The sequence below is a fragment of the Thamnophis sirtalis genome, unplaced genomic scaffold, assembly GCF_051295495.1.
Source record: "Thamnophis sirtalis isolate CommonGarterSnake01/CBP01778 unplaced genomic scaffold, rThaSir2_p1.2 scaffold_9, whole genome shotgun sequence".
In the NCBI taxonomy this organism is placed as follows: domain Eukaryota; kingdom Metazoa; phylum Chordata; class Lepidosauria; order Squamata; family Natricidae; genus Thamnophis; species Thamnophis sirtalis.
The window spans coordinates 5,869,094-5,883,054 of record NW_028261389.1 but is presented as its reverse complement, the minus strand read 5'-3'; the positions used below and the strand labels follow the sequence as shown (position 1 = coordinate 5,883,054).

The following is a 13,961-nucleotide window of genomic DNA, read 5'->3' as shown; positions in this document are numbered from 1 at the left end:
TTTCAGGTATGTTTTGGCCCGTTTTTGGGCATGCTGCCCCATTTTTGGCTCATCTTCTTGGCCATTTTGGAGTCCATTTTTAACCCATTTTCGGCCTGTTTTCAGGCATTTTGGGGGACATTTTTGGCCAGCAGTGCTGCAGGAGGCCATGAAAGTGAAAACGAGGCATGGGATGCACATGGCTCGTTTTGGGGCCCATTATTTTGTGGTTTTCGGACCCTTTTTCGGGCCATTTTCGGCAGGCAGAATGCTGCAGGAGGCCATGGAGAGTGAAAGTGAGGCGCAGGGACGCACGGGGCCCATTTTAGCAGCCAGAGGCACTGCGGGCCGGTCCTTTAATATTTCCAGGCCAGCTCAATGGGCCGGATTTAAGCACCCCTCACGGGCCAGATCTGGCCCAGGGGGCCTTGATTTTGACACCCCTGCCCTAGAGCTGTTGCCCAAGTACTAATGGTCATTCTTTTGACCCTTGCTAGGAGAACCTCTTCTTTCTAATGGAGTACCTCAACGGGGGAGATCTGATGTTCCATATTCAGAGCTGCCACAAATTTGAAATGGACCGAGCAAGGTGAGGCATGCCTGGTTTTGCCAAACTCTTCTATCAATAGTATTTGTAGCTCAGGATTGAACTCAGGGGTGGGTTCTTGTCGGCATTACTACCAGTTCTGCGCATTTGCGCCTAAAGAGATCTGCGCATATGCACAACATTAGAACAGGAAAAATGGATAATTTTTTTCAATGAAGATTGTTCTACGCATGTGCAGAACAGAAAATCAAGGTGTCGACCCCGAGGATAGAACCGGTTCAGGGCGGTGTCTGGCCGAGTTACTACCTACTCGGTTGAATCGGTCCGAACTGGTAGGAACCCACCTCTGGTTGAACTGTGGGGTCCTTGGTGCTCTCTGAGATTGGCTGTTTTCTTGCAGACGTTTCATTTCCCAACTAGGTAACATCATCAGGGCTAGTAGGGAATATGGTTTAAGGAAGAGAAAAAGGAGAGGAAGGGAAAGGAAGAGAAGGAGGAAGCAAAGGCGAAGGAGAAGAACTGTGAGGGTCTTGGTGCTCTCTGAGCTTGGTGGTTTTCTTGCAGACGTTTCATGACCCAACTAGGCAACATTATCAGTGCTAGGAGGGATTATGGTTTAAGAAGAGAAGGGAAGAAGGAGAAGAAATGGAGGAGGAGAAAGAAAGTGAGAAGAAGGAGAAGAATAGCAATAGCAATAGCAGTTAGACTTATATACCGCTTCATAGGGCTTTCAGCCCTCTCTAAGCGGTTTACAGAGTCAGCATATTGCCCCCAACAACAATCTGGGTCCTCATTTTACCCACCTCGAAGGATGGAAGGCTGAGTCAACCCTGAGCCGGTGAGATTAGAACCGCTGAACTGCAGATAACAGTCAGCTGAAGTGGCCTGCAGTACTGCACCCTAACCACTGCCCCACCTCGGCTCTTAAGAACTGTGGAGTCCTTGGTGTTCTCTGAGCTTGGTGCTTTTCTTGCAGATGTTTCATTACCCAACTAGGTAACATCATCAGGGCTAGTAGGGAATATGGTTTAAGGAAGAGAAAGAGGAGAGGAAGGGAAAGGAAGAGAAGGAGGAAGCAAAGGGGAAGGAGAACTGTGGGGTCCTTGGTGATCTCCCAGCTTGGTGGTTTTCTTGCAGACGTTTCATGACCCAACTAGGTAACATTATCAGTGTTAGGAGGGATTATGGTTTAAGAAGAGAAGGGGAAGAGTAGAAGAGGCTTTACTTTCAATTTATATTATATTATCTTGTCCTATCAGTTTTGGTTGGAATGTTTTTTGAGTTTCTTTGTTTGGGCTGTCTATTGTGCTTTCATCGATTGAGTAGACAAATAGAAACGATAACAAACCTTATTATGAATCATTGTAATGAAATATCATCATTCATATCATCTGAGCCACTCCAGCAAAATTCTTCTTTGGTTCTTGTTGTGAAAGGAGAAATGTCTCCCCATTTTATAGGTTCTATGCTGCTGAAATCATTTGTGGGCTGCAGTTCCTTCATTCCAGAGGCATCATATACAGGTGGGGGTTATTATTATTTTTTAATCCTGAATTTTTGCCATTTCCAAATAAAAGATCAGAGTGCAGAGAACTTTTGAAGGTTCTGCGCAGGTTTATTCTCGTTGTTGGCCAAATTTGGATCACCTAACCATGGGGTGGGGTGGGGAGAATGCTGCAGCAATCGTAAGGGTGGAAAAATGGCCATAACTTAAGTCACTTTTTTCAGTGACTCTGCAACTTTGAATGGTCATTAAACGAATAGTTTTAAGTTAAGGGTTACCTGTATTCTATACATTCTCTGCCTTGAGTTACAATGCCACCTTGGTACTCAACTGCTTTGAACTCATTGAATTTGGTACTCAATGGATTTTGACACAAAATTTTTTGTCCAGGTACTTATTGTTTGTTTAATACTCAATGCACAAGCTACAACTTGTCAGTGTCAGCTGCTCACTACCTTATTCCTTATGGGAAAAATGTATTTGGTACTCATCATTTTTGGTACTCATCACCCCTCCCGAAAGCATTAATGATGAGTACTGAGATATCACTCTATGTACAAAAAAAATGAATAAAGGTAGGCTATAAATTAAGTAAATAAATAGATTTTTGGAGCAGGAACTGGGAGATGCAATGGATTGGGGCAGGGGTCGGCAACTGTAAACACTCAAAGAGCCACAAAGGTCCTAACTAGAAGCCTCCCGTTCAATTGTGGAGCCAACCAAAAATCCAGTTTCCTCACCATAGAGTCTCTTCCTAGCGCGGTGTCCTTTTTCCTCTGCCAACCGGAAGTCTGGTTCCCCAACCATAGAGTCTCCTTTTTCCTCTACCTGTCCTAACTGAAAGGCCTATCAATTGTGGTGCCAATCGGCGACAGGGAGCTGCAGAAGAGGGATGAAAGAGCCACATGCGGCTCCAGAGCCGCATGTTACCGACTTCTGGATTGGGAGATTGAAGAAGACTGTCTTAAATTACCCCGCAAAAAGGGACATTTGAAGGAATAGATCTAACGCTTCTTCCTCTTTCAGAGATCTCAAGCTTGATAATGTTCTCCTTGACAAAGAAGGCCACATCAAGATTGCTGATTTTGGAATGTGCAAAGAGAACATGTTAGGTGACGCTAAAACCAGCACCTTCTGCGGGACGCCCGATTACATTGCCCCCGAGGTAGGTGGGCCTTTGTTCATCCAAAAGAAAAGGACATATAAAGAACAGTTCCTGGAATTGAATATGTCTAGTCTAGTGAAGAGAAGGGGCTACGGCAGTGGTGAAATTCATTTTTTTTTACTATTGGTTCTGTGGCCATGGCTTGGTGGGCATGGTGTTTGGGGTAGAGCTCCAGACCATCGAATTCCCCCCTCCAAACTCCCGTTTTTTCGCTTTCAACCACTTTCATTTCAGAAATCAAATCAGACAAAGGATGACCTTGGCTTTCTAGAAAGAATGTTGTTATGGCTACATAGCATCTAACTCCTTACAATCCCCCCTCCCGTTTCCCCACAATAGAAAATGCATAGTAGAATAATCTGGCAGGCCAAAGATGCAAAAGAAGAGATGGCTGCAGGCTTGACATGTTCTATGTTCCAAAACATGCCCCCCATCGTTCTTGGGAACAATGCAAAATGATTAAGGGCTGTGCGCTTAGTACACAATGTACAATAATTATACAACTTGCTTGATTCCAGAGGTTGTGGATGCTCCATCACAGGAGGTGTTTAAGAAGAGACAAGTTGTCCAGAATAGTATAGGCTTTCCTGCTCAAGCAGTGGGTTGGACTAGAAGACCTCTAAAGGCCCCTTCCAATTCTGTTAAATTTATTCTGGCCATAATTCAGAATGTGAGATTCAGAAAGAATCAGGAGGAGAAAGAAAGAGTTCAAGAATCCTACAAAATTTGGGCCATTTGTCTTCAGTGATGTTACTGAAAGCTCAGGAGATTTTGATTAATGTCTTGCTAAATTCAGCATTTTTCATGAGACCCTGCAAAATTTAAGTGTTCACACCTGAAAAACTGCAAGATTTGGACAAATTGGAGAGCGGGCATGGTTTGTGGTCCGTCCATCATCACCACTGATAAATCCAGCATTGCAGTCTATAGAGGTGGTCCTCGACTTACGACCACAGTTAAAATTTCCGTTCCAAAGCACAACAGTGGCTAAGTGAGTTTTGCCCCATTTTAAGACCTTTCTTGCTGCCGTTGTTAAGTGAATCACAGCAGTTCCCTTAAAATCCACTTAACAGCCACGTTACTAACTTAAGAACGGCAGGGATTCATTTAAGAACGATGACAAGAAAGGTCGTAAAAGGGGACAAAATTCACAGCAGCAGAAATATCGAGCCCAATTGTGGCCGTATGTTGAGGGCTTCCTGTATTAAAGTGTCCATCCTTCTAACCATTCCTCTTTAAGCTTCCTTTTTCTTTTCTTTTTTCAACTCCCCCTGCCCTTCCCCTGGCAGATTCTTCTTGGGCAGAAATACAACATGGCCGTTGATTGGTGGTCCTTTGGGGTGCTTCTGTACGAGATGCTGATTGGCCAGTCTCCCTTCCACGGCCAGGATGAAGAACAGCTCTTCCAGTCCATCCGCATGGACAGCCCATTCTACCCCCGCTGGCTTGACAAAATTGCGAGGGACCTCTTAGTAAAGGTACGGTTGGGAGAGTCCATTATACCAGAACAGGGGTGTTTCCAGTTTGAATTTCTCATCCAGTTTTGCTCGCCACAATATTAAAAAAAGAGATGTTGAGAGTGCAGAGAAGAACAGCAAAACTCACTTAACAAATGTCTCGCTCTACAACGGGAATTTTGGGCTCAATTGTAAGTCGTAAGTCGAGAGCTACCTGTAGTTTCAGTTTTCGGGGAAAACAGTGCCCTGTTTTAACAACCACAAATTTTTTTTTAAAAAAAGGTCATAAAATGAGATTGATCCACTGACTGGCCCGTTTTTTACAACGATCACCCCTTACAACCGTGGCGGGCAGGTTCCATTATGGTCAGAAGTTGAGGACTACATAAATTCTTCATCTTAAGATCTAAAGAGACTGTTTTCTTGGTCTTTAAAACCATTTGCAAGGAGGGAGCAAATGTTAATGCAGTGGTTGGATTCAAAACTTTTACTACGGGCTCTGTGGGTGTGGCTTGCTGGGCGTGGCATGGCTTGGTGGGTGTGGCGTGGCTTGGTGGCTGTGACAACGGAAGGATACTGTAAAATCTCCAGTTCCACCCCACTCCAGGGCAAGGATATTGTAAAATCCGCATTCCCTCCCCACCAGGGGTGGGTTCCAGCTTCTGTTACTGCTGGTTCTGGATGCACTTCGTGCAGTAGTAAAAAAGTTGAGTTGAGTTGAGTTTATTATATTTCTATGCCGCCCTATTCCCCGGAGGGGATTCAGGGCGGCTCACAACCAAGTCGGGGGGGGGGGGGTACAAATAAGAAAAAAGAACACGAACAAAACAATACCACAATTTAAAACACTCAACAAGCATACCATTCGAGGGGGGATAAAAAACTCATTAGCCCCAGGCCTGTCGGAACAGCCAGGTTTTAAGGGCTTTGCGGAAGACCTGGAGGGTGGTGAGGGTCCGAATCTCCATGGGGAGCTCGTTCCCAAAAATTGCTTCTGCACATTGCAGAAGCAAAAAACAAGATGGCAGTGCCTATGGCACCGCCGATAGAACCAGTTCGGGAGCGTGGCCGACTGAGTTACTACCTACTCAGCCGAACCGGTCCGAACTGGTAGAAACCAACCTCTGCTTCCCACCCCACTAACCTGCTTTCCAGCTCCGTTCTCCTGTGCCGGGCAACAGAAGAAGACCCAGCCGATCAGCTGGGACTCAGGAGGCAAGGAATAGATGGGGGTGGGGCCAGCCAGAGGTGGTATTTTCCGGTTCTCTGAACTACTCAAAATTTCCGCTACCGGTTTTCCAGAACCGGTCAGAACTGGCTGAATACCACCTCTGACTTCATGTCAACTTTATCCGTGTTCTGAACTCTGCAATCTTTCGATTTCTAGCTTTTTGTTCGAGAGCCAGAGAGGCGGTTGGGAGCGAGAGGGAATATTCGACAGCACGCCTTCTTTCAAGAAATCACTTGGGAAGCTTTGGAAAGAAAAGAAATCGACCCGCCTTTCAGGCCTATCGTGGTGAGCAATTTCAACCAAATTTGGTACACAGATGACTTACTCTCTGGAAACAAATACTGTGGGAGTAAGACAGCCCTAACACCCCTCGGGGGCAGGGTGTTCTGTTAAGATACAGCCTGTTGTGCCTTATAATGGTTTCTACTGTACTGCCGTTAAATGGTTTCTACTGTACTGCCATTAAATGGCTTCTACTGTACAGCACAGTGGAGTTGCCATGGTAACGTTTTTTTCACAGTACTCCACAAGGCGGCTCCCTCTGGTAAGGGGGGAAATCCAACATTAGAAATTACCTTTGGTATGGACATTTCCCCCCTATAAATAAATACTCAGGCAATGCCGGTTTATCGGCTAGTACAATATAAATACATCCAATGCTTTAAAAAGTACCATTCCCAATCCGTGACCCGTCAAAACCGCGGTCCACAAAAGCGCGCTCGACGAAAGCACGCATTTGACGTCATCACAGCGCGACGAAAAAAATGAAACATTGAAATAAAAATAAAATTAAAGCAAGCCGATTCACATAAAGGTAAGGGTTAGGTTTAGGGTTAGGGTTAGGTTAAGGGTTAGGGTTAGGGTTAGAGCGTTAGGGTTACGTTTAGCGTTAGGTTAAGGGTTAGCGTTAGGTTTAGCGTTAGGTTAAGGGTTATGTTTAGGGTTAGATTTAGGGTTAGGTTAAGGGTTAGGTTTAGGGTTGTTTGGGGGGGTTAGGGTAAGGTTTTCGCTTTATTTTTACATTTATCGATCACAGCGCGATGTTTTCGTCGCGCTGTGATGACGTCACGTACGCGCTTTCGTCGAGCGCGATTTTGTCGTCCGCGGTTTTGTGGTGGAACCTCCCAATCAGATGTCTTTGGAGATCCTCAGTCATCCTAGTCAATGGTGCTTTTTCCCCCCCAAAAGGCAACTGGACATCCTTTGTTTTTCCTTGAAGACATTTTGCTTCCATCCAAGGAGCTTCTCCAGTTCTGAACCGAAGAAGCTTCTTGGATGAGAAGTGAAACATTTTCAAGTAAAAACAGACAAAAGTCCAGTTGCCTTTTGAAATAGCACTTTTGGGACATTCCTAGAAAGGTGTTTAGTACCCGGGGGTGGGGTGGGGGAGGAGTAAAGTTTTGGGTCGCAAATTCATACAAGTCATACAGTTGGCTTAACCACATTAAATTAGGCCCAGGCAGGTTCCTTCACACCAGTGGTGGGATTCAAATAATTTTACCAACCAGTTCTCTGCCCTAATGACCATCTGGGTAGGCGGGGCTCGGTGGTCATGTGATCATGTGGGCGTGGCCAAGTCAATGTCACTCAGGTCGATGGGCGCTTCGCCTTAGCTGTTACAATGGTAATAAGGGTTAACCGGAGAGGCAGTTTCTGTAAGCAGGGCTATAAAGATGAGGCTAGAAACAACACCAGAATGTTTCCTTCCTGCCTTCCTTACAGGATTAGCCCTGTAAAGTGGGAAAAAAACAAAAGGAGATTTCTTCCAACAATCGGTTCTCCGAACTCCTTAGAAAGTTACCAACCAGTTCTCCCGAATAGGTGCGAACCGGCTGAATCCCACCACTGCTTCACACAATGTGCTAAGTTTTTTTAACCTTAACCTTGGTAAATTTTCCTCTAACTGCAAACCCAGCTCACCTATGTGTTTTTTTAATGCAAACCCACAACACGAGAATTTAATAACCAGGGTAAGTATCTGCAACTGCAGCCAGTGTGTGGAAGTGTGAGAGTGGCTTATACGTGCATGCCACTTGATTGTGCCAACGCAGTGATGGTGAACATGTTGGTCTTGGCATGCCAGAAATTTGGGAAATGCTTAATTTTGACTCTCCTGACTCGTCACCGTCTCTCCGAAACAGGGAAACAATTCTTTTACCTATTTATTTTTTTTAAAAATAAAGTGAAATAAAAATTAAATATTTTCTTAAAAACTTTAAATTTGTTTTTTTTTTAAATGCAGCCCTATCATATATGTGACCCCTGCCACATGCCACTTACTTTCAGGAAATTCTCTCTTTTTTTTGCGGGGGGGGGGAGTTTCAAATAATTTTATTACATTTTACAAAACATGCACATAAAAAACCCAACACAAATTGACAGTCAAGAGAAACGATAAAGTGTGAAGAACTATAAACTAAAAGAAAGAAAAAGGTAAATCTCTACCATTAATGACTTCCAGCTTCTTTTTCCAAGGATATTAAAAAAGGCTTACTTTCTATTCTTAGCTTAAAACTATAATAAAATGTCAATTTCCCCCCAAAGAAAGGAGGAAATAAATTTAAAAAATATTTCCCCTCTTTTTAAATGCTAACAATCATCCAATTATACAGTAGATCAATTACTTGATCTATAATTATTTGTTTCTCCCCCGAGGTCCATTAAAACCTGGCTATTGTTGCCAGTTCTGTCATCTGTATTAACCATTCTGGGTATCACAGAATCTTTCCCACACTGGTTGGCAGAAGCTGAGACAAGTAACAGGAGCTCACTCAGTTCAGTGGTGCTAGGGATTTGAACCGCTGAGCTGCCGACCTTTCTGATCGACACGCACAGCATCTTAGCACTGAGCCACCACATCCCCCACTTCTATTCTATTCTATTCTATTCTATTCTATTCTATTCTGTTTCTACTTTACTCTCCTCTACTCTATATTCTCTATTCTTCTGTATATTCTATTCTATTTCTATTCTACTCTATATTCTATTCTCTATTCTTTTCTATATTCTATTCTATTTCTACTCTCCTCTATATTCTATTCTCTATTCTCTATATTCTATTTCTACTCTATATTCTATTCTCTATTCTCTATATTCTATTCTATTTCTACTCTCTATATTCTATTCTCTATATTCTATTCTATTTCTACTCTACTCTTTATTCTATTCTCTATTCTCTATATTCTATTCTATTTCTACTCTCCTCTATATTCTATTCTCTATATTCTATTCTATTTCTACTCTACTCTTTATTCTATTCTCTATTCTCTATATTCTATTCTATTCTATTTCTACTCTATATTCTATTCTATATTCTTCTCTATATTCTATTCTATTTCTACTCTACTCTATATTCTATTCTCTATTCTTCTCTATATTCTATTCTATTTCTATTCTACTCTATATTCTATTCTCTATTCTTCTCTATATTCTATTCTATTTCTACTCTACTCTTTATTCTATTCTCTATTCTCTATATTCTATTCTATTTCTACTCTATATTCTATTCTCTATTCTTCTCTATATTCTATTCTATTTCTACTCTACTCTTTATTCTATTCTCTATTCTCTATATTCTATTCTATTTCTACTCTATATTCTATTCTATATTCTTCTCTATATTCTATTCTATTTCTACTCTACTCTATATTCTATTCTCTATTCTTCTCTATATTCTATTCTATTTCTATTCTACTCTATATTCTATTCTCTATTCTTCTCTATATTCTATTCTATTTCTACTCTACTCTTTATTCTATTCTCTATTCTCTATATTCTATTCTATTCTATTTCTACTCTATATTCTATTCTATTTCTACTCTACTCTATATTCTATTCTCTATTCTTCTCTATATTCTATTCTATTTCTACTCTACGCTACTCTTTATTCTATTCTCTATTTTCTATATTCTATTCTATTTCTACTCTATATTCTATTCTCTAGACTTCTCTATATTCTATTTCTACTCTACTCTATTCTACTCTACTCTACTCTACTGTATTCTTTGCATTCCTAGAGTGGCTGCATCTTCTTTCTAAAGTCCTCACAGTGGAGGACTTTCTCCATTTCTCCTCAGAAATTATATGACAAGGGCACAAGTTATTGCCCTTTTTCCAGGCCTGTCTTTAAAAAAAAAAAAAAGCTCAGAGGCTTCATTTTCAGATTAATCGCCCTCTTTATTGGCTGCTGGAGAGGACTTTTCTCCTTTGTCTGGGTCTAATTCCACTTTTCTCTCTCTCTCTCTCTTTCTCTCTCTCTCCTTGAAAGAAATCGCCAGGCGACTGCAGCAACTTCGACAAGGAATTTCTCAACGAAAATCCTCGCCTCTCCGTCGGAGACCGGACCCTCATCAACAGTATGGACCAGAACATGTTCAGGAGTTTTTCCTTCACCAACCCCATCATGGAGAAATTGCTATCCTGAAGAACGACCTATGAAAGAGGCCTCCTTAAGCACCTGGGGAAGCCAATCCACCCAGGGGGGACGTGAAAGCCACTCCTGGTTTTGCGACTACGTATTCCCTCCTCTAGAACTTGCGAGTTGTGAGCGTGCAAACATTGGTGAGATCCTTGCACACCCTGTCTTCTTGTTCACCGGGCAGCCAGGAGGACGGAAGGACCGGCTTTGAGAAGAAGAGTTGACGTGACTCCCTGTTTTGGCCCAGCTGCCGAAACACAACAAACCCTTTGCAGTGAACTCAAAATATTTCTTTATTAGGAATGCCGGCGGCCCCGGTAAAAAGTTTCTCTCTCGGGCTAACAAGTCCGTCCAGAAGATGAATAGTTGTCTGCCACATCTATTCGTCTCCGCCTCCTGCCTTTGATCCCCAGAGCTAGGGTGGGGCTTTACTAGCAGCGGTGGCTCTTCCTTCCCAAGGACCGGCCCATAGATTTCCACTGCTCTCCTCTCCTCTGCCTTCTGCACATCCGCACGTCAGACACTCAAGGATCTTCCGTCCCAAGGACCGGCCCATAGATTTCCACTGTTCTCCTCTCCTCTGCCTTCTGCACATCCACGTGTCAGGCATTGGACCTAGTTGTTCTTCCTCTTCCTCATCAGCCACCTCCAGACCTGGGGGTTGTTGACTCTCCATCGGAGGGCTGATTGACAGCCCAGGCTCCACCTCCGTCTCTCTCTCTCTCTCTCTCTCTCCCTCTCTCTCTCTCTTTCTGCCAGCTCCATTCCCTCTTCCCCCTCGGAGCTCTAAGGCTGCCCTGATGCTGACCCTGATTCCCACGCCTCCTCTTCTTCATCTGATTGGCTGCTGGAGGGACTGACAGGTCACAACACTCCCAAGACTGGAATTACAACTTCATAAACCTTTTTCCAGATGACTACCGTAGAATTTTGACATGCTGTAACCTATTATCCTTCTCGGTTATAACGTTTCTGGTCCCCTAAATTCCAACCTCAGTGGCTGGGAAATCTTTGTCTCACATTTCTCCCAAGAGTTTGCAGACCAAGGACGCTACAGATGCTCCTCGACTTACAACCATTTGTTTAGTGAAGTTACGACGACGTGACCGATGTTCACACTTATCACCCCTGCAGCTCCCCCAGGATCCAAATTCCGGTGCTTGGCAATGGCGTGTACTTATGACGGTTGCAGTGTCCAGGAGTCATGTGATAATTTTTTGGGCGACAAAGTCAACGGGAAGCCTGATTCACTTCACAACCGCAAGATTCCCCTTAACGGCTGTGGCAAAAAAAGGTCGTAAAATGGGGCAAAACTCACCTAACACACCGTCTTACGTAGCAACGGAAATTTTGGGCTCAAATGTGGGTCGTAACTCGAGGACTGCCTATAATCTGTCATTTCTTCTTCTGCACGAGATGATTCAGAAGGATGGCATTTATGTAATAGGGTCCCACGGGAGATAGTCAATAGCATGGAGGCTGTCCTCAAACTTACAACAGTTCATTTAAGTGACCGTTCAAAATTCAGGCACTTGGCAACTGATTCATACTAATGACGGTTGCAGTGTCGTGGGGGGGGGGGTTTCACGTGATCCCCTTTTGCGACCTTCTGACAAGCAAAGTAAGGGGGGAACCTGATTCACTTAACAACCGTGTGACTTACATAACAACTGCAGCCATTCACTTAACATCAGTGGCAAGAAAGGTGGGAGAAAACGAACTTAATAGCTGTCTCGTTCAGCAACAGAAATTTGGGGCTCAGCTGTGGTCGTAAGTCGAGGACCAGCTGTAAATGTCTGGTGGCCAACGTTACATATTTCGTTGTATTAAAAATCCAAAGACTGTATTTTTTTTAAAAAAACCATAATTATTAGAACCATGGGGGCGCAGTGGTTAGAATGCAGTCTGGCTGGCTAATTCTGCCAAATGCCAGCAGTTCGATCCTGACCGACTCAAGGTTGACTCCGCCTTCCATCCTTCTGTAAAATGAGGACCCGGATTGTTGGGGGCAAATAGGCTGACTTCGCAAACCGCTTCGAGAGGGCTGTAAAGTACGGTGAAGCGTTACATAAGTCTAAGCGCTACTGCTATCTAGCATCTATCTGTGGTGGCGCAATGGTTAGAATGCAGTATTGCAGTCTGATTCTGCCGACTGCCAGCAGTTCGATCCTGACCGACTCAAGGTTGACTCAGCCATCTATCCTTCCGAGGTGGGTAAAATGAGGACCCAGAATGTTGGGGGGGGGGGCAAGAGGCTGACTCCGTAAAACTGCTTAGAGGGGGCTGTAAAGCACTGTGAAGCGGTACATAAGTCGAAGCGCTATTACAATGGCTATCTCCACCATAGTTCACATCTCACAGAATATATGTCAAAGGTGTCCCTCGCTAGTTTCTACTTTGCACACCATTCTTCTGAAAGCATCCGTGCAGATTTTTCTCACTGGGAAACAAAAAATCTCAGCACCCACCTTTCGTTTCCCCAAAGTTCTTTCTCTTCCCCAGATTTTGCAAAGCTTCAGGCTTGCCCTTTGCTTTAAAAAAAAAAACAGGACTTCTTTGAATCTGCAAGTGGGATTCCTTCAAATAACTGTAATTTCACGTTATCTCCTGTATCCGTTGGTTTTCCTTCAGTGGCTAGAAAAACTGGATTGTGGTGCTTTTTGAGTTGTGAATATGGATTGGGTTTTTTTTCCCCCCCATTAAAAATGATGATTTGTGATGTTTGTATAGAGTAATAAATAAACAGTTGTCCATTAAAGCATTTGTCAAGTCTTGGTAATTGATAACCACTATGGTGAATTAGAATAGGAATAGGAATAGGAATAGAGTAGGATAGGAGGTAGAGTAGTAAGAGTAGAGTAGAATAGAATAGCAGAGTTGGAAGGGACCTTGGAGGTCTTCTAGTCCAACCCCCTGCTTAGGTAGGGAACCCTACTTCAGATAGAATAGAATAGAATAGAATAGGAATAGAAATAGAATGGAAAATGGAATGGAATGGAATAAATAGCAGAGTTGGAAGGGACCTTGGAGGTCTTCTAGTCCAACCCCCTGCTTAGACAGGGAACCCTACTTCAGATAGAATAGAATAGAATAGGAATAGGAATAGAATGGAAAATGGAATAGAATAGAATAGCAGAGTTGGAAGGGACCTTGGAGGTCTTCTAGTCCAACCCCCTGCTTGGACAGGGAACCCTACTTTGGATAGGATAGAATAGGAATAGGAATAGGAATAGGAATAGGAATAGGAATAGGAATAGGAATAGGAGTAGGAATAGGAATAGAATGGAAAATAAAATGGAATAGAATGCAATAGCAGAGTTGGAAGGGACCTTGGAGGTCTTCTAGTCCAACCCCCTGCTTAGGCAGGGAACCTTACACGCTACACCACTTCAGACAAATGATTTTCTGTACAATTTGACACCTAGTGCTTTCATCTCTCTCGACACCAATTTTTCCTTCCAGTCCATTCTTATTTTTTTATTCTTCCATGCTCCAATGAAAGGTTTGGGGATTGTTGCAAATCAGCTTGATAGAACACTGGCCTATCCCTCTGTACAGGTAGTCCTCGGCTTGCAACAGTTCATTTCGCGACTGAAGTTTAGAAAGGCACCGAAAAAAGTGCCTGATGTCCATTTTTCACACTACCCTAGTGGCATCTCCA

General features: G+C 43.3%; 1 protein-coding gene across 1 annotated transcript in view; it reads left to right on the top strand.

Moving 5' to 3' along the window:
• PRKCQ (protein kinase C theta) overlaps positions 1–12,008 on the top strand; it is a 51,308-nt gene extending 39,300 nt beyond the window's left edge. The window contains exons 13-18 of the mRNA XM_087722707.1: positions 477–568; positions 1,987–2,049; positions 3,057–3,195; positions 4,485–4,673; positions 6,040–6,168; positions 10,151–12,008. Coding sequence (XP_087578833.1) covers positions 477–568; positions 1,987–2,049; positions 3,057–3,195; positions 4,485–4,673; positions 6,040–6,168; positions 10,151–10,306 — 768 coding nt within the window. The 3' untranslated portion in view covers positions 10,307–12,008. The remainder of the gene's footprint in view (positions 1–476; positions 569–1,986; positions 2,050–3,056; positions 3,196–4,484; positions 4,674–6,039; positions 6,169–10,150) is intronic.
• Positions 12,009–13,961: the final 1,953 nt, after the last annotated feature.